We start from the raw sequence: 26,363 nt of genomic DNA on the forward strand, positions 1-26,363 counted from the left end.
ATGGGTGAAAAAGAAGGGTTTTTATTTGGTCATCTTGTTAGCAAGGTCATCTCTTTCTTACTCACCTAGGATTAAATCATAATTGAATCATGAATTGAAAATGACTGAGGCTGGAAGGAATCACTGAATCACAGTCACAGAACTGTAGGGACTGGAAGGGACCTCTAGAGATCACTGAGTCCAAATGTTCTTAAAGATCACCTAGTTCCATTCTCCTGCCACAGGCCCGATGGCAATTAAATGGTCCTATAAGAATAGATAAGTATTTATTATGACGTTTCCTGTGGTTTCCCAGTATGAAGTCTGTTTACTTCACAGAACAGACCATGTTCCCTGGGTGGGGAGAGGAGTATGTGGATGCTCCCTAGGGGTCAGGTGACAGAAAGAGAAGTCACAGGACAGGTCTGGCCAATGGTGAGGATATTCACACTCTGATTGTTGCAGAAGGCTGCCTAGATCCAAATGCTACATGAAAACAGAAGAGACTACAACTCTTCACTGCTATTTACCCATGCACTGCAACCATCCAGGATCCTGGAGAGCTGCATTAAGCTGTTTTCACTAAGATTTATAAATTTAGTATGTTGTTGTTGTTGTTTGTCTTTGTCTTGTTTTCCTAAAACCAAAAGGGCCTTACTGACAAGGCACACTATTTATAAGAGGTGATATTTTTTAATGTCTACCAGTTTCTATATTCACCCCTTACAGTAAAACACAAAAGATAGTTTGAGTAGCTGTACACAGTGTAACAGAGCATTTTTTACAGTCTGACAACCTGAAGCTATTAGAAAATATACTTTGCCATCCCCCTGGGTAAAAGACAACTACAGAAATAAAGACCACCATAATAAGGAGTATGCTATACATTTTAAGAGACACTGTAGTCCAGATGACCTCTTCAGTCAGCATTTCACCCTTAACAGATAGACATATATATGAAAAATTGTAAAGGATTCAATATGTCTTGTTTTGGTGAATTGAATTATCTCCCCCCCCCCCCCAAATCACTTTTATGGTACTTTAAGCCCTACTAAATACTAGATAAAAATTAGGAGATCCTGAAGTACTGCTGGAGAATGTCACAGAACAGAAGTGCTGAGCACTCAAAAGACAAGCACTGAGTGAAGTGCTGTTGTTTTCACTTTCCTTGCGATTTGTTTTCCTTCAATCAGTCATCACTTTTTATACAACCCTCTTTAACCTCAAAAAGCCCATGTACTGCAGAATTTAAGTTTAAAAAAAAAAAAAACAACAAAAAAACAATCCAAAACAAGCAAGCATATTGAGAAGTCCTGAGTAAATGATCAACACCAAAGTGCTGAGTCTAGTCAAGTTCTCAGGTAGTCCAAGGAGACGTGCTCCCATGTGGATGTAGAGATCACACTGGAAAATGTGCTCAGCTGTTCTCAGCTCCAAGAATGATTTGCAAAATCATCTATTACACAAAGCAATGTAAATAACACAGTCATAAAATATCACGCTTTTTAAAATAAGTTTTCAAAACTTAATGCTTTCTGCTGGTGTCAGTGTAGTGCAGGTGAATGCAGTGAGACCGCCTGTAATCTCAAGTATTTGAGAAGTGCATGTAAAATCTACCTGTCTCCTGGAGAACACATGAAGTTATAATTAGAACAGCACATGGGAAAGACACTGTCCTACAAAATCTAGGATTCTGATTCATGCTCTCAGGATAAGAAAAAGCTTAGCTACTCTCAGAGAAATTTTTGTAATTCCTGTAATTTTTTTTTTTTTTTTTCAGTACAAAATTATTCTACAAGAGTCAGAGTCCCAAAAACAGTCTTCCAGTGAAACAAGTAATTAGCTATTGACTGCAGTAATATACTGAAATCTGCTGAAGAAACAAAAAAAAAAAACAAACACAAAAACACACAACAGAAGTCATCATTATATCCTCTTCCACTTCTCATAACAAACACTGACTTCCAGTGTGGTAGCTGGTAGGCTCTCTCCAGTCTTAGGGAATTCTTACATAGGAAAAAAAAGCTAAATCTTGCAAACTACTCCCTAGCAGGTAAGCTGGACTGCCAAAGGATCAATAGTCTTTGTAATTTCAGTTATTTTATTGACGGGGGTGGGAGGAAGAATGAACTAAATTACTAGTGTGAAGAATCATGAATGAATTATCATTAGAGAACAGATGTCTTTGGAGATTGAAAAATCTTTAAGGAAAAGAGCAGATATGGGAAGCCATTAATTGAATACAAAGTATTCTGGGGACACAGCAATTTTTTCTCCCCTCGTTTTTAAGACACATTCCTGACTGCCTGTATTTGACCACTGTCAGAAACAGAATATTAGTCTAGCTGGATTTAGCTCAAGAAGAATCTTCTCAGACACTAATGAAAGGATTTAAAAAAATAATAATAAGTTTGAGCAAATAAGTGTTGATCTCCTGAATATTTGCCTTGGTGATTTTGTTCATGACCATGAGGAAAAGAAAAGGCAATCAGAGATTGCATTGGTGTCAGCAGCCAGCCATTAACACCAAAAAGGAAGGTCAAACAAAGGATAGACAAGAAGGAAGCAGAGATCAAATCTAGTATTAGGATGTGGGGAATTTCCTAAGCTTGTATTTTCTCCCTTCCTTTGATACTAAATATACCATGGACTATTTATCTGCCAAATGTAAGGGTACCAGGGTCATAAGATGTGGAAGTTCACCTTAAATAGTTCTCAGAGCAAGATCAAAAGAGGGAGTGTGATGAGAGAAGAAAAAGCTAGTAGATAACCTCAAAGAGGAAGATACCTTGAGAAGTCCTCCAAAACATGGCCTCATGTGAAAGTGCCAGCTGCAGTGGGAAGAGACTGAAATTGCAAAGACGTGAAGGTAGAATTTCTGATGTAAGGTATTATTCAGTGAAAAGTAAAGCAAAGGATGAGCAGATTATCATGCAAATATCCAAACTGTCAAGCCACTGTGGGACTTATCTGTCAGGCATGTTTTATTCCCTTTCATGTTTTCCAAAGAATATTCTCCCCTCAGCAGTTTCATATCAAGACAAACTGCCAACATTTTATTTTGGACATCTACTGATAAATGAAGTCCTTCAGTATAACACACAATCAGCATTTTGTATTATTTTCATTAAAATATCAGGTCATTCCATCTTCCCAAAGCAGCAAAACACCCTAGAGCTTGATACCAAGAAGTATGAAAAGAAACAGCAGATTCTTTAAGGATACATGCAAAGCTTTGAAACTCTTATAGATGCAACCATTGCAGTCTTTTTCAAGTATGAATACCTGTCTTCACTCCAGCACCCTTGCTCACCACTGCAAAGCAATTGACTTGATCAATGCTTATGCCAGCATGCCTGCAATCAAGGCACGCAATCTTGCGTGGCACAGCAAAAGTGCATGGCTGATATATTCCCTCTTGCTATGCAGCCCATTCCACTGAAGATATGCTTTTAACATTATGATTCTGCTAGTTCACAAAGGATGGAAAGCAGAAGCTACAAGGAAGTTAGCAGAAGCAATGAGATCGTAACCTCTCTTGCCATTTCAGAAGTTCAGCTCCGTTTTCACACATTTTCACTTCATAATTTTTTTTTTCCTGTTTTTCAGCAGAGACAAGGCTTCACATTTTGTCTGCAAGTCCTTAGAATCACACTGAATTATTGCATTCAGAAAGGTGCTTTTTTTTGTCAGCTTCCAGCTGGCACTGCTGCCTTCATGTTTTGCTAGGACAAACATAATTCTGTGGTAGGCACTGTTTATTTAGAAGAATACTTTACAAAGCAGTGGGGAGAAGTGAAGCTTTTAACCGAGAGCTCTAAAAACACATAGGAAGTCAATCAAAATTGAAGACAAAACTAACACTGAAAGCTATTACCCAGGATTTTGCTTCAAAGTTAGCTGAGACAAGAGAGGAGTACGGATGATAAGAGGGTGAAGGAATGGCAGTAACGGGGGGAAAGCACCCAAGTGAAGGTCAGAGTAAAGCTGTAGGATAGCATGACATGTGTGTGTGCATCCCTGAGTGCAGGGCAGGTCCTGCAAGAGAAGGTGGGGCTGGCTTCATGAGGTTACTTGACACAGGGGCATGACTGGTGATCTGATGAGGAGGGAAATTGGACCTGCCATGGGAAGCTGAGTCTTGCAATAAACACCAGAGTGGTGCTATCTTTGACTGTCACTGCTGTTGAGCATGGCTGATAGTCTTACAGTGAAAGAGAAGCAACTGCATGACTGCTTTAAATTCTTTCGTAGATAATCCAATTCCAGAACATTTTAATTGCAGCTGTGCTTTTTTACTGCAATTGATGGTATGACCAGCTTCACTTTTGCGTGGGTTGTTTGATGATTTCTCTGGCATAACTCTTTTTTTTTTTTTTTTTTTTAAAGAATAGATGGACTAAACTTACAAAAGACTGAAAAACTTTTTTTTGAGGAATGGAGAAACATGATTAAAAAAATAACATCCTGCTTACTGAAGTAAGAGAAACTCTATGGAACTGTGATGTGACAACATAAGCCACCTATTCTTGAAGTGAACTCTTTCCATGACTGAATGGTTTACTATTATGATCTCCTGGATACAACATCTGAAGCCAGATAAATGTTCAAATTGTGACAGTGCAAACAGGAAGAATATTTATTTTCTTCCTTCTTTCTTTCTTCTCTCTCTTGCAACTATTTCTTACTGAGCTAGTCTATGTAAGCAGTGTAGGAGACCTTATTATTGCCCCTTCAAAGCAAAAGCGGCTATTCCTGCTACTTTTAACGGAGCTGGAATGAAACTGGCAATCCACATTTCTGTTGAAGTACAACAATACTGGTGGTGATAAACCGATTACAGTTAGATCAATGGAATAGGGGAAGGCATCATTAATTATTTGTAACCAAGAGGCTATTTCAACATCCTCCAACAAGCTTTCTATTTTCCCACCGCTTCCCTTTCTAGGCACGTCCTCACTGACTTCATTACAGTTCAGGATCTCAAAGTCTAGTGCTCAATTTGCTCTTGAAGCGCTCCATGTTATCACATGGATTTTCAGAGTTAAGCTGTAATATCCATACTACCAGTTCTGCCATAGCAGTGTCCTCCTATCACATCCTGCCTCAGCCAGCATGGCTACCCTCAGCATCTTCATCCACCTAACAGACAGCACTTTGGTTTTTCCATCCAGTCGCTGGAGAAAGCCTTTGCCACCTACTCCTTTGCTTGTGCCCAGTAGTACAGCAGCCTCAATTATACCTGTGATGAGTCCACTGCACATTGACATGACTACTGCCCACCATTATCTCTCCTAATATCATGTCACAACCCATACCCAACTTGCTGCTTTCCTCTGTCTTAAGACACCTCTGAGTTCAAAGCCACTACGACAGCTGGCTGACAAGCACAGGCATCTTGTCTGCAAAGGCTGTTTGACCTCCCATGCATCACTGGTGCCACTGCAATTTCACAGTGTAAATACAGCCCTTTTTGTGACTTACCCTTCTTGCATGTCTTTCCTCAGGAGGGCTTGCAAGATGCTTATCCAGGCAGCTTGGTTAAGTGCAAATTTCCTTATAGGTCCCCTATCGGAGGGGTCTGCTGGGGAAGAATTTCTGAAACACTCTCTGTAATCTTGTTAGATCATGGAATGGCCTGGGTTGAAAAGGATTCAAAGATCATCTAGTTTCAATCACCCCGCTGTGGGGGCAGGATTGCCAACCACTAGACCAGGCAGCCCAGAGTCACATCCAGCCTGGCCTTGAACTGGTTGTGGGGCATCCACAACCTCCTTTGGCAACCTGTTCCAGTGCGTCACCACTCTCTGAGTGAAAGACTTCCTCCTAACATCTAACTTAAGCCTCCCCTGTCTCAGTTTAAAACCATTCCCCCTTGTCCTATCAATGTCAACCCATGTAAACAGTGATTAAGTTGATATTTCTGTAAGACTTACATCTTTGTTTAGTTTACTCAGAAAGGATAACAAATCCTGGTATTAGTTGAAGGCTCCAGACAGGATTTTTCTACACTTGCCCTTCTGGATCTAACATAATTTATGTATAATTTTTCATTGTTTATACTGTCAAACATATGTTATATTTCCATGTCAAAAACCTCTGACTTCAAGTGCAACCCAATGGCTTTCTGAGTAAATGATTTCCTAAAGAGATAATGATCATGTACAAATGGATGCTCCAGTTTCATAAGGTCACCTCCCAGAGCGTTAATGCCCTTTCAGCTTCCCATTAGAGACATCACAAAAGATGCAGCTCATTCACATGCAAATGAAATGTTTCAACATTTCTGCTTGCTTTTTACATGATCCGTAAGAGCACTACCTTCGCATTCTTTAATTTCCTCTTTCTAGAACATTAGACTTTACTTACTGTAGCCAGAACTGTGGCAAGAGAATCTTTGTAGATGAACATTGGGCCATATCAACATGCATCTCTATTCCACACTCTGTTGAGAGTGCCTGCATTCCCTCAGAACATCTTCTGTTTACTCTTCAGTTGCTGTCAACGCTTGCCCATCCAATGATTGGATGTTATCTCTGAGATTCAACAACTAGCATATTTCTAGCATCATAATGTTTGTTTTTTTTACCCCCTTATGGTATTGTTGTAAATTATATTTTTTCCCACATTTTTCTTTTGACACTTTTTCATACAATTCCATAATGAAATAATATAAAATTTACTTCTGTATGACCAGAGCTTCACTGACTTCTATCACCAGCGACTTCTCTTTGCTGATACTGTTTTCACCAGTGCACCTAAGCCTCAAGAAAACAAACAACCCAGCCCATATCCATGGGTCTTCAGATGGACAGAGTTCTCTGTTTATACTTGCTCCCATGAAGATGTATTCCTCCTTCCTCTACATATCCCTGCTGATGCTTGTAAGAATTAATGTAGTGATATAATCTTTTTCAAGTGACAGATATTATCATGCACAAATTGTTTGTCCACTCTGAATTTCCCCAGGGGCTTGGGCTTTGTACACCCCCATGCTGACTGCTTTATGCTTTTCTTCCTCAATCTCAACAAGAAATTATTATAGGTTTCTTTTAATATCCACAGCATCAAGGCAACAGCCAACTTCTTCAAGCTTCAGGCAAGTCCTTCTTTGCTTTATAAACGCTAACTTCTTTTCTATAAGTAGATTTTAGGCATTTCTGTAGATGCTTACTTGAATGCTTTTCCACAGGATCTAACTGTGATCTTACTAGGAACTGAATTTGGCTCCCAAAATTTCAAAACAGTTTTTCAACTTTCTATCAGTCAGAAACACTGCTTTATTTTTAATTTTTTTTTGTAATGTCTGTTTAAAAACACATACCAAACATGTTTCACTTTACCTTGAGAGTAGCACAAATAATATATAATAATCTTTTATAATTAGCCTTCTCTGCCTAAGTTAATAATTTTTTTTTTTTTTTTTTAACAACTGAAGTGCTTCAGAATTTGTCTGACAGAAATTGTCACATTTTCAGAGGTACTTGTGGCTTACGGATATATATTGAAGTACAAAGCAAAATGATTCCAATTATCTCCTACAGTCTGAAAGAATCCCAGCGTTAGTAAGTTGTTAAATGTTTCCAATTTTCTATTTTAAATCTTAGAATGGTTTAAGCTGGAAGAGACCTTTACAGGCCATCTAGTTCAACTCCACTACAATGAACAGGGACATCTAAAGCTACATCAGGTTGCTTGGAGCCACATCCAGCCAATCTTGAGTGTCTCCAAGGATGGGGCAACCACCACCTCCCTGAACAACCTGTTTCAAAGCCTCGCCATACTTATTGGAAAAAGCTTCTTGCTTATATCCAGTTGGAATTTCTCTTCTTTTAGTTCAAAGCCATTTTCCCCTTGTCCTATCACAAGGGACCTTGCTAAAAGGTCTGTCCCCTTTTTTCTTATAGCTCCCATTTAGGTACTGAAAGGCTGCTTTCATGTCTCCCTGGAGCCTTCTCTTCTCCAGGTTGAACAGCTCCATCTGCCTCAGCCTGTCCTGGCAGGGGAGGTGTTTGATCCCTTGGATCATTTCTGTGACTCTCCTCTGGATGTACTCCAACAGGTCCACATACCTCCTGTACTGATGACTCCACATCTGGATGCAGTGCTTCCAGGTCAGGCCTCACCAGCACAGAAGAGAGGGGCAGGATCATACTTGTTCGGATGCAGCCCAGGACCTGGTGTCAACACCTGGTTGGCTTTCTGGTCTACAAGCACACACTGCTGGTTCATGTCCATCTTGCCTTCCACCAGTACACCCTGGCAAGGCTGCGCTCTATCCTTACAACCCCATTTTGTACTGATAGTGGGACTTGTCACAACACAAGTGTCAGACTTCTTACTTGAGTTTCTTGATCCTCATGAAGTTCACATACACCCACTGCTCAAGCCTTTCTAGATCTGCCTGGGTAACACCCCATCCCTCAGGTAAGTCAATCGCAGCACACAGCTTCTTGGTGTTGCCTGTAAACTTGTTGAGGGTGCACCCAATCCCATTATCAGTATAATTGATGTAGATATATAAAAATAAAAAAACAAAACAAAACAAAAACCATGTATAAGGACAGAAGGCAGTAGATACAGTTGCCTTTAACTAGTTTTGAGTCACCCAACAAAGGTAGTGGTTACAATTCCGTAATAAAAAAGAAACAGCTTACCTGTATTCCACAGATCAAGTCTCACTAGAAAACACTCAAAGGAAGCAAACTCCATGTAGAGACACTTCCCCTCTGGCCACCAGCCCTTAAAATGAGGTTAGGGAGGGGCAGACCTTGGGTCCACTCCTTCCAGTCCCACAGGTGAATTGCTTGCACTTGTTCTCCCAGGACTGCCCACACCCCTTCGCCAGGTGCTTAATCACTGGTTCAGGCTGTGACCTAAATGTTTACATACAGGATCTCCCCCAGTACAGATTCTTGAGGGATAACACTGAAGTCTAGATAGACGACATCAGTGGCTCTTCCCTTGTCTGCTAACACAGTTATGCTGTCATAAAAAGTGACAAGGCAGATCAGGCAATATTTGCCCTTGGTGAAGCCATTCTGGTTCCCTGGGTCGCCCTTTATACTCTTAAAAACAGGTGTGGCTCTGCCTTATTTCCAGTGACCAGGGACTTCACCTGACCACCATGGCTTTTCAAATATCTTTCAGAGTGGCTTGTCAACCACGTCAACCAATATTTCCTTACTGTTTATTCTTGGGAGAATTATCTGTTCAACAATCACTTTTGGCAAATAATTTAATGTGTTCAGTGATAGATTTCATACTGAGTAGGCTTTCATAAACTGAGCTCCTTCACAACGCAACCAGTAGATGTGTTATCTCGAATTTTGTGCAAAAATATAATGTACAAAAACACTATCACACATATATGTTAAAAGTGTCTTATTGTTAAAATAAAAGAACAATATCACAAGAACCAGAGATCAAGCATCTGCAATGTTTTCCAAAGTATTATTAATTTCTTACTAATGCTTTTAAAAATATGTTGGCTTTGGTTTCAATTTCCAAATTCTTTCCAAATTGCAGGATTTCCAGCAGAAATTGGTTAGGCTAGGTAAGAAATAACCTAACACTCCTGGAAAGCTCTCGAGTGAACAGCATAAATCAACAATCTTTCCTAAGCTACGATACTTTTCTGAGATAGCTATTGGTTTCAATAATAGAGAGATTTTAATTAAGTTGATGAACATAAGTGGAATGGATATGCACTGATGCATGTGTGAAATACTGTAGCATTTAAGAGGGAATACAGGTTTTCCGATGACTTGTCTTCACCCAGCACATGCTGATAACAAGGAAATAATTTTTAGAACAATGGTTCAGTGCAGGGATTTTGCTCTGGCATGAGCAGATAATTTTATTTTGTTTATTGCTGTCACTTGTGCTTCTAGTATGGGTTTTGTGGCTAAGCATGTCTTAAATAAGCCTTACTTTCCTGCCCACTAGCCTGTAGTAAATTGTGGCTTATTTTAAAGAGGAAAAATGTTTCAGCTTTCAACAGAAACTGTAGTGTGAATTGCTGAGTAACCACAGATCAGTCAGTGACGTCTGAGTAATCACAGATCAGTCAGTAACGTGAGAAATATGACTAAGTAAATTTCAGAGCAGGAACAGTTTAATAACTTTGGATGCAAGCATACCCACTCATATAAAATAACACAGAATCATAGGAGAACTGACATTAGAAGATGGCTCTGAAGGTCATTTGATCCCATTCATGGCCTTAAAGCAGGGCAGACTTCAAAGTTAGATCTAGCTTTGAGTTTAGACTGTGTTGCTTAGGGCATTGTCCAGCTGAGACAGAAACATCTCTGCAGACTGGGATCTCCCAGCCTCTCCAGCTAACACATTCCAGTGTTTAGCTGCCTCAGTATGAAATATTTTCCTAATAGTTTGGCTTTCCACCACTGCCACCCATATCCATTGCCTCTTTTAGGTCAGCCTATGCTTAAGTAGAAGCCCAGAATGGGCTCAAGGTTCTCACTAATGCAGAGCAGAGGGGAAGGAGCACCACCCTGACCTGCTGGTTATACCCTTGCCATTGCAACCCAGGCTAGTTCTTTGCCACAAGAACACACTGGCTTTCAACTTGACCACCAGGATGTCCAAGTCCTCTTTTGCAAAGCTACTTTCTAGTTGCTCTGTATTGTTGCATGGGATTATTCTGGCAAAGAGAAAACACTTTGTGTTTGTTAATGTGGGTCCCAAAAACCCATTTTTTCAGTTTACCAGGATCCCTGTGGATAGATAATCCTTAACCTCCATATCTGTTGCACCCCACAGACTGTCACCATCATCAAAGTTCTTGCCACTCCCTAGCATCATCCAGCTAATCTATAAATAAATTTCTGCCCACAGTATGAACCCCAGAGAAAAAAAAAATATGGAATGACCACAGACTTTGTACCTCTGAACTCAACTCTTTAATCTCAACAATCTGGCTAGTGTTTCACATGCACTGTGAAACACTCTCCAACTCTACAAACAAAATTATTCTAAAGGAAAACATGAGATGTTATGCTTAAATCCTTGCTGAAGTAAAGATAAATGACATCCACTGTTCTGAAAATTCCATGATATTCAAGCAGGGAACAATAATAAAACACTTAGAGTTTAACCAGGAGGATATACTTCAGCTTGCCTTCAGGTAGAAAGACTTCTCAGCAGGAATTCATAGGAAAACATGCAGGCTGACTATCCTATATCTACCCAGAAAAATTAATGAATTTTGGAGATATGACGCAGCATATTCTCAGACACTGGGTGGAAAAAAGCCCAATTTATTCAAAGTGTCATGTAGCAATACTTAACGCATAATTTCAATCCAATCTGAAAAGAAAGAGTGGAAAATTTATTTTTTTAAAGCAGAGGTAGATGTGAAATAAGATTGTACCTTTCTGCTAACCATAATTATAGGAAATTCAGTGAAGTACTTTTTTTTCCCTGCTATTGACGAGTGAAAAAATAATTAAAACATTTTTTCAAGGAGTACAATATCAGAATGGCATAATTGCCATTGCAATTGTCTTGCAAAACTGGCATTGTACTGCCTAAAACACAACTGAGAGTAACTGGGGAGCACTCAGTGCAAATGCTAAGGCAGTAAACTGCTGTCTCCTCTCTTTCAGGGACTCTGTTGGAACAGGTGATAACAAAGAAAGGCCAAAGACTGAAATTATTAGATGAGAATTAAAAGGCTGGGAAGGCACACTGATGAGTGCCTTGCTTGTCTTGCGCCTGAACAGACAGTAGAAATCATTTTCCTAGTGCTAGCCTTTAAAGTTGCTTTCAAGTCAGAGTTAAGGTTGCTGCAAAGCAGGGCAGTGAGGGATAAAAGCTATGAAGTGAAGGGAGATTATACAGTGGAAACAAGAGAGATGCTGCAGAGTATAAGCACGTATTTTGTTTAGCAGAGAATGCAAAGTTTACGCAGCATTTAACACTGCCAGACCAATAAGAGCCTCAGTTCTGAGCGCTGATGTGATGAGCAGCACTGGCTGTCACTTAGCACTGCTTTATGTGCAAACAACACAAAAAGAACATTAAAATGACAATGTCACACACCCAGAATTGAAATGAAAAAAAAAAATCCCTTTTTTTGCAGTATCCCACATAGCTCTGTGGGGCCTTGGCACCACCTGGGATTTACCAGACCTCTGGGAGCAATGACTGCAGGCAGAGCTCTGCCTCTCACCGCTGACCAGGGCTGGGGGAGATCTCCTGGGAGGAAGCAGACAGCAAACTCTAGGGATTGTAACTGATCTCAGCTTTTAAGAAAAGAGGTTATCACTGCAACTATACAAACCTATAAGGCATTTCAGTCTCTGAACGAGTTCTGGCATATGCACACACACAGCTGCAAATTCTCACTGGGGCAGTGAAACCACCTGCACTAGGAAAGCCTAATGTGAAGTCAAGTCCATGCCCAAAGATTTTGTACTTTCAATCTCCATCTTCAGAAATCACAGAAATATTACTGAAGTGCAGAAAAAATACATTTACCCACAAGCCCTTTGAGAAATCACTTCTCCACGCTCCATCTCCCCTAACTGTTCCCATAAAGATTTGTCTGAGCTTGCTGTTGAAACATTTGAGCCCAAAACATAAAACACTGGCAAGGTTATAACAGTTGCAAATGGCACATCAGATAGTCTTGGCTGCTGGTGATGCTGCTAGCAATGCCTACTCTAAGGACCACAGGGGAAAATATCAGTGTGTTCTTTGCACTGCATAGTACAAAGCTCTTTTCTGCAAAATGGCCTTCATGCTTGTTTCTTAAAGGCAAGGGGGAAAAATATCAGGGAACTTAAAATGCTGCTTGTCACTGTAAAAGCAGCCTTCCTAAAAAACATCTTTTCTGCAATGGAAAAACATACATTTTTAGTATTAATCATGACTCTTTCGGTCTCAAAACCATACTTCAAGGACATTCAACTATGGTTAGGTTTCTTATTAACAAGACACAGCTGAACTATTAAAAAAATAATAATAATAAAACAGATCACAAAAGGGCAGAAAAAAGAGATTATATTTGATTGCAGAGCTGACACATTTATCTGCTTCTGTCAATTCAGCCCTGTGACTATCTGGGACTTTGTGAAACAAAAACACATGAAACAAGATTCCCTTCAGAAACAGAAGCTGAGCAATCTTACTAACATGTCAGAACAAGGACAGAGATTGAATTATGCAAATAATAAGAAGTGATTTTTATTTTTTCCCCTGGCTTTCTGTTGTTTGGACGAACAAGAGGCTGCACATGAATCAAAGATGCTGCTGCCAGGTACTTATCTAATGAAACATGAGTTGCCTTGTGTTAAATCTCCCCAGAGTTGAGCTTCCACATTGCGCAGGTCTTTAGCATTATGTCTCCATTTAAAAACAAAGTAGGTCACTGAGTCTTCCTCACTCACCCTCTCGAATATGTATTCCTGCTGCAATAAATGAAAAGAATTGCAGAATGTCCTCACCAAGAGTACACTCAACAGGATTCATCCATCAAGAGACCATAGAAATTATTTTTAAAAGGGTTTGTGCTTAGAGCTTGGTGAAGGAAAATGTCCATTTCAAAATGAGGTTCCAACCTCAAAGAAAACAGTAAGATCTCAAATACTTAATGAAATAAGTTGGAAACCCAGTTTCTGTTTAGCAGACAACCTTGGGAAAACAAGTGCTAGAAGTTTATGATATCTCTTCAAGTAGAGAAAAGCCAACACAAGGGATTTGAATTTCTTTCTAGATGCAGAGAAATTTACTGGAAAAGAAATAATCTCTTTCAAACATTGTCTGAGTCAGACAACTAATGCCAACAAAAAACTGCTTCATCAGTTTTTTTCCTGTCCTGTGCTAGTTTATAATCCCATCACAATAACAGTTTATAATCTCCTTTACATGTTTCTGAGTGAATGCACACGCAGAAGCTTTGAGATGATTCCAGGTTTTGTTTAAGCCAAGATACAGCAGACTTCTGTTCAACACCAAATAGGTTGCCCAGCACTTTAAATAATAAAGTCTCCTTTTCTCCATCATCAGGTTTCAATCACAACACAAATATAATATGATTATAATTTTTGTGGCACTTCCATAGGCAAGATAAAGAGCTTTTTCTGCAAAGTCAGTAGGTCTCCTGAGATGAAAGGCACAAGACCTTTTTTAATTGCTTTTCTTTGGCTGACTTTAACTAATGTTGTGGGCATTTGTCCTCACTGTGATGGTTTGGCCTTCATGGCCTTTTTGTTCTGGCACAGGGCTATCTTGCTGGAGACCATGTATAGAAAGAGGCGATGTGTATAATGTGAATCTTTTACATACATGGTGTAGAATCTCCAGTGATGCATCTCAATGTAACAATGCATATTTAAAGAGACAGACTCTGTACAGTGCTTTGTTTAAAATCCCAGCAGTGCTGAACAAGAAATAAATTGCTGTATGTTGTCCTTTTCAGGTCTGGCTTTCTGCATGCACTTGACTCACTCCCTTCAACAGTTTTTCAAATCCTTGTGGATTTGCTTCAGCATCATCTCCTCTGCCTTTACTCCCATGCTCTAAACTGTGGTGTCCCACAGATCCATTGCTCTTCAGGATGGGTGCAAGGCCACGGAAGTAGAAATAGCCAGAGGTAGAAAGGTCAAGTCAGCTAAGGAAAACTTCAGATTTCTGCTACAGTGGTTAATCACAGAATCATAGAATCATAAAATGGCTTGGATTGAAAGGAAACTCAAAGATCACCTAGTTTCAACCCTCTTCTGTGGGCAGTGTAGCCAACCACTAAATCAGGCAACAGTTCAGGGTGCCCAGGGCCTCATCCAACCTGGCCTCGAGTGCCTGCAGGGATGGAGCACCCACAACATCTCTGGGCAGCCAGTGCCAGTGCCTCACCACCCTCCCAGTGAAAAATTTTCCCCACATCTGATCTAAATCTCCCCTCTTTTAGATTCAAAATGTTATTCCTTGACCTATCACCATCTATCCATATAAAAAGTTGATTTCCCTCCTGTTTATAAGATTCGCTTAAGGATTGAAAGGTTTCCCCTGAAAGGAATGAGGTCTCCCCTGAGTCTTCTCATCTTCAGGCATTAATACGTTTTCTTCAGAAATTAACTTTGTAAAATTACTCTCAATTTTAAAGACCTGACATTTCTACAGGAACTTTGTTCTCCTGATGCTTCCAAGCCACTGAAGCTGCTAGGTCACCTGCAGCCACGGGCTGGAGGCCCAGTGAGAGCTGAGAGCCACAGCAAACTCATGGTTGCACGCCCCAGTGAGCAGCACGTGCATTGGCCCTGCAGGCCTGGAGACCAGGCTTGTGCTGTGCCCAGTGTGTTTTGCAGTTTCTAATTAAGTCCTAAAGTACTTTCAGCTTTGATGATCTTCCCACTGTTTTTCCCTTCCCCCACAACTAATTTCAGACTGACATGTTCAGTGAGACCCAGGAATAGAAGCAACGCAGCTTGTAGTTGCTGATGAAATCTGGATGTGGAAGTGTTTGTGAGCACGAATTTACTTCAAAATAAGAACAACGGCGACAATTTAGCCCAGTTTGCTTGAGTTGGCTTCAATGATCACAGCAAGTTCTTAAAGTAACTATGAAAAACAGTCTCCACAAACGTTGTGTCCCTCCTGTGTGTGCCCTAACTTGCCCCACTTCTGCCCTGTCTATGGCTGCTCAGCCAGGAACTCCCTGTTCTTCCAACCTAGTCCAGAACTCAGTGTCATGAGTTTGGTGATACTTGAGCTACAAATGGGTTACTTCCAAAACGTTGTTCCAGTACACTATCTCCTTACATATTTTTTTTTTTTTTGCATCACATTTTGAATTTCTCTCTTCTCTGAGTACCATTTCGAACAAGACCCTGAATGAATTTGCTTTATTTTGCAGCATAGTGCATTCACCTTTTTTTCCTGAAAGAAGCAACAGTCTATGACTTGTGCATGAAGTGCTAAAATCAACAGCGGCAGATTCAAAGCGAAGAAGCAACACCAGGATAAGTTGTCAGTCCAGAGCTGTTACTGCTCCTCGGACATTTTCTGTACTTCAATTATTTCGAGCTGGTGCTGTTCAGCAAAGTTTCTTGTAAAGAAGTAGTGAGGAAATCTTCCTTTTGCCCCAAGGTTACAGGTTAGACCAGATGATATGACAGCATGATCCTATCAGGACAAATCAAAGCAAATCTGTGTTCTGTAACCTGATTTATTGGTGCCATCTGCCAACGCCCATGAACAGATGCTCTGTAGGACCCCACTAACATGCAGTGATGACTGGAAGAAACCCATTGCAAATGAATGAATTTTAAAAGTTGAGTAGTGTAGTGGGAGAGATAATGAACATGAAAAATGTCTGGGAGAATGCATCCTAGTGTTTGTTTTTCAATTCCATTTCCTTGACTGCAGTGCTTCAGAGCATACTAATCTACATATGTGGGCATGTGATGTAAAAATAAACTAAATACTCATGCTTTTCTGTGATTTTGCTCCAGTCTTTTGCTACTGCATGCTTCAAAGGAAAGAGAACATTTTGCTGTGAGCAGTTACAGTCACCACTTCACAAAATCAATGAGTTCTTCCTAATTGCAGGAAGTCCTTTTGCAGTTGTAGTTTAAGCAGGTCAAGACTGCCATATTATTAACACTGTTAGACATTTTTAATAGTTTTTCTCTCCTCTGCAGATTAAAAAAAAAAAAAAAAAAAAAAAAGGCAGATCAAATTCTCTGGACAGAGGTGTGAGCTATTCCTGGTCCCCAAGCAGAGCCAGGCTCACTCTGGGGATGCTGGAGGGAGACGGGAGCACCTCAGATCCCTGCAATCCCCAGCTCCTTCTGCTCGCTGGGTTCCCCAGCTAAACACTTGGATACTGGGAGCTGCATTAAAATTAGGAACTGCGGCTGGATGGATGAGGGTGACACTCTCCTTTCTTCCTAATCCATATTGTAAGACAGCCTGCTCTGGCTGCACCAAGGGCGTTACACGACATTCATTCAAACATGCTCTCAAGTGTTTTCAGTAGAGGCAGCCTATCCACTACTTGGTGCTCATAAAATCAGAGAAGAACAACTTTCAATCACTGCCCCCATTTCCAAGGCTGGATTTGGATCCAGAGTTAGAGAGCTGAAAGCATCCTCCCCTCATTGTGCCAGTCCATTAAAATCACCCACACACGAAATTCTCTGGGGAGAAACTATCACTGAACTATTAATAAAATCTCCCAGAACTATTAATACGGTCTGTGGGAGCTTTAATCCGCCGCAGGGACTGATTATGTAAGCACACAGGCATGAGGATTCTGTTTTTATCCTCAGTTTGAATGACCTTTTGGTTTAAACAGTTTTGTTTATGATTGAAATCTGCCTGAATCTAAGGCACATTATTTTCATTCAAAGGGGATTATATTTCATTTTGCATTAAACTGGCCAGTGTGGTCTAGAATAAAGAAGGGCATTTGGATAGCAAGATGTGTGTTTACTTTTCTAATAGCTAAGGGTTGAAGCTATGAACTAGTTTAAAAAATGCTTGTGTCACAAAATTCAGATGTTCCAAAGCTGGAAATATGCTACAGCATGTTTTTTTGAGCTTAGGTCATTGGTATATGAAGCCAATTCATGCAGTTTGAAAAGATCAACTAGATTTGTATCAGGTTGGATTTGTTCCTAATTTTGATATTCTGGAGATTGTTTTGCATTTCTGCCATGCTGGTATGAGGAGATGTTGGAAGATCATCTTGATTTGCAGCTTTCAGAGCCAAGCAGTTCAGAACAACAAAACAGTTAAAGGTTTCTGATGTATATTCCTGCCAAAAGAAATAGATGTCATGAAGGCAAGAACAGGCAGAAATAGAGAAAAAAAGTCTCATTCTCCTCACGGTTATCTCTCCTGAGCTATTTAGCAGAATATTTTGTATAGAAAAATTTCAGTCCCAGGCTCGTTTCAATTCAGAAATTTCCAAGCACAGGAGTCTGAGAGGAGAAGGCAATCAATGTTCTCCACATTTTCTTCTGACCTGTATCTGGGAGACACTTTTCCAACCTGAAACATAAAGTACAGTGAGGCCTGTATGGATTTTGGGGTATCTGTGGCACCTTTATTGCGACACTCAAGTGTTCATTTCTTTCTTTCCTTTGGGGATGATGTTTAGGGAAACTACCAAAAGACATAAACCAACAAACTGATAAAGCCAAATAAAAGCAAAAAAGACAAATGTTACGTCCCATCTACAGCACCAGATTCACTCAGTCAATAGGAGCTACTAAGAGCTCTGGGTTGGGACAATTTTGTCTCTGTAGGTTTTTCTGTGCTATTTAGGAAAGGTATCGCTGCTACAAGATTAGATGTATTCTTTACTTTAGTCAACAGGTCCCAGTGAAAGAAGACCTTGTCTGGCCCTGAGGTGAGCTAGCTGCTCAGGTAGATACTGGGAATCCTTTTACTGGTTCTTCCCTGCTATCACTGAGTAGTAAGCTAGCTGGTTTAATGCTGGCTTGAGAGTGTTTATTCACACTGAAATTGGTTCTCTGAGTGACATGAAGTTACGTCCAGCCTGATTTTCAAAAGAAACAAGAGTGTACACAAATAAGTAGACCATTTCCTATGTGTCATATTTTACTTATGTCACTGGAATCAAATGTAAATATATCCTTACTATTTAACAAGGAATCAGATTAAGAAAAGGCTCTACGATCCCAGGATCCTTTCCACAGTAGGCTCCAAAAAATACACCTCATTATAAAATACACCTTCTCACAGAATCATGAGACATGAGAAATCAAAAGAGAATTCCTAACAGCACAAGCTCTCCAGCAGAAAATCAATTTCAGCTACTTTCACCTAGCCCCAGGGAAAGAAGCAGAGACACTAAGTGGGGTGTGGGAAAGGTCTCATACATCTTCCTAGAGCTGAGCAAGGCAGACCTCCAGACGAGAGTTTTTCTTTCCAAGACAGCTCTGCTCTAATTAGGGACTTCTGCAAAATTGGTCTGTTGCAATTCCAAATTGTCTGGATGATTCCCATATCAAATTTCTTTGGTTTAAAAAAAATTATGTTTTCATCCTTGTCCTAATTGACAGTTCTACAAATGCGGGTGGACTGAAGGATGAAAGTCAAACTGAGATTAATGTGCTTAGCAGTGCAAGAAACAAAAATAGCAGAAAGTTAAACACAAAAAAAGGTTTTTTTAATCATTATTTCTTGATAATCATACTGCCTTTACAAAATTATTTGTGCATCTTCTGGTGTATCTTCAGAATGAAAGGACTGCCTTTCAAAAATTGCCTTTAAAAATAACGCTGTTATATGAGAAGCTTTCCTATAACACTTTATCTACCGATGTACTAGACAGAATCTAGTTAATGGATGCAAAAGGCTACGATGGGTTGATATAAATGTCATTTTTAATATATAAAGTACATATTCCTTTTTTGACAATCTTTTCCAGAGGCAGTCTGCCAATTCAAACCTCCAGCTGGTTCTCTTATTTCTCAGCATTCAGACCTTTTTTGGATAAGGTGGTATCATTACAGTTGGTATATATACTTGTAAGAAAAAGAATTTCCCCTTGGAAATTAAGCCTGACTGGCATTTCTCACTGAAGATAGTGATTAATATCTTCTGTATATTCTAGGGAGAAACAAAAAAAAAATTTCTTTTTTGGGTTGATAGAAATCTCTGTGTCTTAAACTCATTCCTGTGCCTTCAATCTCTTACTTCTTTACTGTGCTTTGCTTCACATCCAGACTGCATCTACTGCACTGACCTGTGCTGTTGTATTGCAAGTTAGTACTGCTGTGGCAGTTCAGTTCCAAAGACCAAACAAATTCAGAACTTCTTCTTTAGAGCTACAGCTTATGAGATATCAACTACTTTGATAAATATAGAACAATATTATTAAGGAAGAGCACCCAATCTCTTTGTTCCTTTTTTAATGTTAAAAATATTCTGTGAAAAATTTTGCATCTTCAAATTTTCGTTCTTGTGGAAGGAAAGCAAATGAATATATGAGCTTTGCATGGGATGGGAATTTTTGGCTTTAGTCTTGTCTAAAACACACTTTAGGTTTATCACGCAATAGGAAGCCACTTTTGGCTTCACTTCATGGCCACATTGGCAGTTAAACACTAGGTGGGCTCAGAATAAAGGCCAGATTCTCTATTACTGTTTCTCAAGACAGCACAATTGGAGTCATGGGAATCTGCAGCAGTCCAGTAGTTTAAATTAATTAGAGTTGTGTTCCAAAATTTTAACTAATATCCCAGCAACAGTGGAAGTTCAGTTATCTTCACAGTGGATTAACACCTCTACAGATCATCTGTCCTCCTTGGAAGGGCTCCTGCCTGTGGATCTGGCTACCCACTGGCACATGGATTTCATATTGAGATTTGTAATTATTTCAGCTAAACTGACACATTTGAGATGTAAGAGGCTTATACTTCTGTAATGCTAAAGAAAAGAGTATCGCTTATGACTTTAGCCCCTCACACACATTAACTGGGTACATTTTGTATGACTGCTAGGGCAATCCATAGCCAGTGCCTGAAGAGTATAAATGGTCCCTCATATCTACCCAGGGCAAGGGTGGAGGCAGGAGGAGGTTGGGTGCCTACATAGTGCTAAATCTATGGAATAATTTGACCTTGAAGCCATGCAGAAACTACATTCAGCAGGTGTATAAGGGGATTTTCCATATCATCTCACAAATCCTCCCCACACTCTCACCAGCTGTGCTCAGACTGCGATGCTCCAGAGGAAGCTGAGAAAAAGCCTTAGGATACCCCATGCTAACTGCGGGGGATGAACCTGCCTGAGTCCGAAAGCTGGAGTTCTGCAGGAAGAGATGTGGTTGTATTTACTGAGCTGCAGGGTGCACAGGAAAGATGGAGAAGGCTCCATCGGGATGTCCCTTTGCCAAGCAGAGACACTTTGGAAGTGTCCTTGCATGCAGGAGCAGCAGACATCCCGCTATTAACAAAAGCCAAAGGCCCCGGGGTCTTCCCTGACTGCCTGACATTTGTTAGAGGAGAGCAGCAGTACAAAATGCCCGTCACAATACGCGGTAACCTTTCAAGATGCACCAGCAACCTCCTCTCCTATTAAGCGTGCCAGGCTGCCCGAGCGGGTGGGCTGCTGCTGCACACACCTCCCCGGAGGATGCTACCTGCATGTTAATGCTGAGGTTGTTTGTGCAGAGCCTCGCTGCCAGCGCTTGGCTCGGCCAGTTTCCATGGAGCCGTCATGGTGTGCTCCCGCTACACCTTCACTTATCAGCTTTTCCCACCCATCCTCCTCCCCAGAATACGCTGCTCGCTCACCCCGAAAGGTCAGCCATTGTAATGATGATTTTAGCAGGAGGGAGGCAGGGAGGCAGAAGGGTGAAAAGGTGAGTGGCGTGCAGCAGAGTGCGTGGGAACCGGGGCCTCGCTGTGCGCTGCACAATGAGAAACGAGAAAGCTGCTCCTCGAGGGAGACGTGCTCAGCCCTGCCTCCTTCCCAGTCCAGCAGTCAGGTGCCTTGATGGAGTTGAAAGCGTTTGGGCAAACCGTCTGGTGTAGCCCACTTCTTACATCATCAGCAATTGAGGCGGAGGGGAGAAGGGACTGTCTGCTAAGAGAAGAGACTGATGAAACGTTTCTGGGCTTCTCCCTCTTCCCACCTCCTTCCACCCCCTTCCAGAAAGCTCAGTGCTCAGCTGCTATTGCAGATGGAAAGAGGCAGACTTCTTTCTCTGGCTTTCATCTTATTGACTGCCTGGCTAAAGCAATGCATTTATTAACTACCTTCAATTTGTTTCTTTCTGTAGGACAGCTTTCCTGCCCGCTTTGGAGGAGTCCATTTTGTCAACCAGCCCTGGTATATCCATGCCCTGTACACGCTAATCAAACCATTCCTCAAAGACAAGACAAGGAAAAGGGTAATCACGAGGGGCTGGGGGAGGTGGGAGCTGGAGATATGAAGTAGCGGAGCAGACCCCTGTTTTTTTTGCTTCCTCCTTCTCTCTCCATTTCTCATAGGGCCACAGAGAACTGTGGCTGTTATTAAAACATACCGTTTGCAATGGTCTGGGTTGACACAATAACCAGGGACCAACGAGTTACCACTATAAGTGTAGATCCTTTTTAATGGGCTGTGCTTAGGGATAGAGAAAAGTGGCGATGTGGAGGGATTACCAGGTCTGGCTGAAGCCATCCGCAGAAGGAAACTTCAGCTCAACTCCTTTGTGGTAATAAACTTAAACATTTTTCACACGGTGCTAACTCACTTATTTTCACACAAGACGTCAGTGCCTGAAGCCTGTTTGCTCACACCACCCAAACCAATGTGACATATTGTCCTGCAGTCAACTCAGCTATTTGTCCACCGAAGATCATAATGCCATCATTGGATGATCTCTCAGAAGGCCCCATACCTTACCTGGGGTTTGCTTGACAGATGGGATATGGGTGTTGTCACAATGGCATTAGCAAGCCTGATTTGGCTGCAGCTGCACAAAATGGCTGCACAGACCGACATATGCTGTGCAGCACCAGTCCTTGGGTTCAGGGCTGGGTGATGCTCCCTAAAGCTGAAGGCCTGTTCCTCACATTTTGTCAGTCAGTTTCACTAGCTCCCTACTAGCTGTAGCCTGTACCAGTGGCAGTAGTCAGTCATTTCTGATCTGCACTTCACTTTTCCCAATATGCTACTTAAGAAATTGACAGTGTCACGTGCCAAAAGTAAGTGAATTTGGCTTTTCTGAAGTGCTTATGCCACCAACATAACTCTGGCCCTACACATCAAAGCTGATCCTTGCCTTCCCACCCACCCCAGGCTGCTTCAGAAACCCTCAGTGAAACTGCAATGGGAACTGATGGCAACCCATGCTTCATTAGTGCTGCTATTAATGCACTTAATGAAGCAAGGAAGCGATGCTAACTTTCACCTTTCTCTATTTTTTAAAGATCTTTCTTCATGGCAACAACCTGAACAGCCTTCACCAGCTAATACACCCAGAATGCCTGCCCTCTGAGTTCGGGGGGACTCTTCCCCCATACGACATGGGGACATGGGCTCGAACGTTGCTCGGTCCTGACTACAGTGATGAGAATGAGTACACTCACACCTCATACAACGCCATGCACGTGAAGCACGCATCCTCCAGCCTGGAGCAGGAGGACTCTCCCAAGCCCATGAAAAGGTTGGTGCTGCTTTGGGAACTGCCTCTAGGTGGTCTTGCTGGGGGTAGGCCACGAAGGGAGGGCTGTGAGAGGGCTGTGGCAGAGCAAACGTTGATGGTCAGGGGTGTTTCACCCTGGGCTGTGATCAGGAGAAAAGGAAGACTCTCGGTGGAATCATAATTATTTGTCTGAATTATGATTACTGGGAACAAAAACAAGGGGAAATTAATGAGTCCCTGCACAGAGCACCGGACAGAGTCTGTGAAATGCTCTCCTATATGGCACAGCACGTCCAGCAGCACCACTGCGGTACTATTTTCTAAGTGTTGCTGTTCCTTTCGTGCCCTCTGACCCCAGCTGACAGCATTTTACCTCCTTCGCAGTGCAGCTCCCGTACAATGAGCACCACTGCCCTCTAAAGGAGAGCTGGCCACAACTCACGCTCCTGCTGCTGCTCGTGCTCCTGCTCTCACGTCCCTTTCCAGCCCCGCCATCGCAGGAACACCGCTCTTCCAGCAGCCCTGCTTTTAGCTCTGGTGGTTGGGCATGCTTAAAATGGCAGCTTTCGAAAACACCGCCCGTCGGTAATTTGCACTAAATGAGGGGGTGGGGTGAGGAGGGCTGATGCTCAGCACTGGTCACTGGGGCTTGTAGATTTGGCAGTGTCACAGCAGGTCACCACCAGCTGCCCCCCACTAAGCCACGGAGCAGTGACCGGCTGGCTCTTTGCGTCAGGGCGACGTGCGGCTCATCTCTCCCTCCCTACACTCAACAGAACTGCTTTCAGTGCAGATCACAGCCAGGCTTTAACTCGCTGCTGCCACTTGATGAGCACAGTGCTCACACACGGGGCGTCACTCTATGTGACAGGCAGCGGCCATCATTTTGTCACAGCAAAATCAAAGCTGACAACACAGACAAGCCAGAATGTCATGCAATTAATTTTAAAAGTCTTTCATTGTCAGAGGAAAAAGAAATGCTGCAATGCAAAGCCTTGTACGGAAAGCACTCACACTTGCGACAGATGAGTGCTGTGGGTCCCACTGTTTACAGGGACATACAACCACAGGGGTATGACTCTTTGCAGGACTGCAGCCAGGGTACAAGGAGAGGTGGCTGTGTGCAAGGTCAGCAGTTCTCACTGCAGACTCCCAGTCAGGACTGGAAGCCAGTGTGAGTTTACAGAGCCTATTGCAGAGAACTCTTTTTTTTTTCTTCTTCTTCAATATTAGCATATTTAATATTTTTTTTTTTTAATAATATTAGCAATGGAACTAACTAAATGATTTTAGAAAGATGCTAAGTATTATGCTACTATTAAAATATATTGTGAGGCTTTAAAGTATAACCTTACAGGAAAAAAAAGCTCTGAAGTGTTAAGAGCTGTTTGCAGAATGGAGGCAAATCTTTGCTGAACATCACATCCTAGGCTGCAAAGAAGTGAGGGTCTCGTAGTGCCCCTGGGGGGATCCTCAGCTTGAAAATGAGTTCAGTGCCAGAAAACCCTGCCTCGGGGCAAAGTCTTCCCTTATAATCTGCTCACTAATACAAAAGTGCATTAATACAAATATGGCAAGTGGATGAATCTAATTTGTCATGTTGCCTCTGGGCAGACTAGATCTAACTTTTAGCCTAATTTTGTTACTCAACGGGTAAGTGAACCATCTGATCTTCTACCCCATGGTCATTTCTAACTGTCAGAGGTGAAAAGTTCACTGCTTCTCCAGATTTCCTCTTACGAGTATTTGCTTTGATTTTTCCTCCCCTGAAACTACTTTTTAGCCTAACTGAAGGTAAAAACTTACACTTAAGAAGCAAAATGGTGTGACTAAACTTATTAGATCAGATATAAAGGCCTGGTAACAGGTTTGCAGGCTTCAACATTACCTTTCTATAAACATCCCTCCCTGCCATTTAGGATTGCACAGCTCTAATGCAATGAGAGAGAAGGGTCAAGCTGGGTATTAGGAGAAGTTTCTTCATAAAGAGGATGGTTGTGCCCTGGTTCCCCAGGGCAGTGGTCATGGCCTCAAAGCTGCTGAAGTTCAAGGAGGATTGGACAATGCTCTCAGTCATATGGTCTGGTTTTTGGGTGGTCCCATGTGGAGCCAGAAGTTGGACTTGATGATCCTGTAGGTCTCTTCCAACTCTGGATATTCTATGGTTCTGTGATCCTACGAGAGTCCCAGGCCATGGGAGATTTACACAAGGCATAAACAATTTTCTAGCGTTAGTATTCTCTGCAAACATAATTCCCTCACAATTGCCCTATCACTTTTTCCCTTATAAAAGAAATATTGCACTTCCATTAAAAATCTTTCCTCCACACACACCACAGAAGTCTTTAAACTCTTGGGTAAAGGTGGTAATTCTGTGTTTCTATGTTGAAATGTTGGATTCTTTGGAAAAGAAATGTTCCTCCAAAAGGATATATATATGAAATTTTATATATATATATATAAGATTAGGAGGAAATAGTATTAGAACAGATACGTGCTTGTGCTTTGGCTTCAGGATTGCCAGCACAGCTTTGCCTCTGGTCACCAAGGCAGATGACATAAATTTTGCCTGAGAGGTGTGAGGAAGGTTAGGAGAGTTGAGAGCATGTTTTTATGGTGAGAAACTATAGAAAACAGTGACATGTTTGCCTCCCAGAACAAAAATTGAAATGGAAACACCGGAGGAAACGAAAACCAGGGAGAGAGAACAGCTATTCAAGGAGAAGTATGACTTTGGCACGAGATCAAGTGGGAATAGGCTGACAGAAGTATACTTTGGCTAGAAATTAGAGGAGGAGGTCTGCTTGACTTCAGAGGAGTGAGCTACTGAAGCTGTGAGTTTTGGATATGACAACCTCGCTGATGCACGAGTTAAAGGTCTGATGTGAGGTGGTTACCAGAGGTCACACAAGACTAGACCTGCCCCTCAAAGTCTCATTAGTTTCCAGTTTCTGTTTCTGTTAACAGCAATGACATGCAGTTGTTATTTCTCACCAACCACAAACAAATGCATTTCCTCCCTGTGATGTGAAATTGTACAAGATTTGTTTTCAAAAAAGAGTCCTTCCTTGCTTTGGAGAATGGAGTCTTTGTAGATAGGGAAGGCACTGAAAATCCTCTTTGAAGAAAAATGCTACTGACTCTAGCTAGCAGGATGATCTTAAAAATGGTGTGATTTGACAAGTTTCTGTTATAAGGAAAATCTTTAATCAAAACCATTACAATTGTCATTTTTCTACCAGTGGCC

General features: G+C 41.5%; 1 protein-coding gene across 1 annotated transcript in view; it reads left to right on the plus strand.

Moving 5' to 3' along the window:
• The window catches only part of CLVS1 (clavesin 1), an 84,170-nt gene that overhangs the window by 49,398 nt on the left and 8,409 nt on the right, over nt 1-26,363 (plus strand). The window contains exons 3-4 of the mRNA XM_003205070.5: nt 21,764-21,874; nt 22,902-23,137. Coding sequence (XP_003205118.1) covers nt 21,764-21,874; nt 22,902-23,137 — 347 coding nt within the window. The remainder of the gene's footprint in view (nt 1-21,763; nt 21,875-22,901; nt 23,138-26,363) is intronic.

This window comes from Meleagris gallopavo, chromosome 3 (assembly GCF_905368555.1).
Source record: "Meleagris gallopavo chromosome 3, MGAL_WU_HG_1.1, whole genome shotgun sequence".
Taxonomy (NCBI): Eukaryota; Metazoa; Chordata; class Aves; order Galliformes; family Phasianidae; genus Meleagris; species Meleagris gallopavo.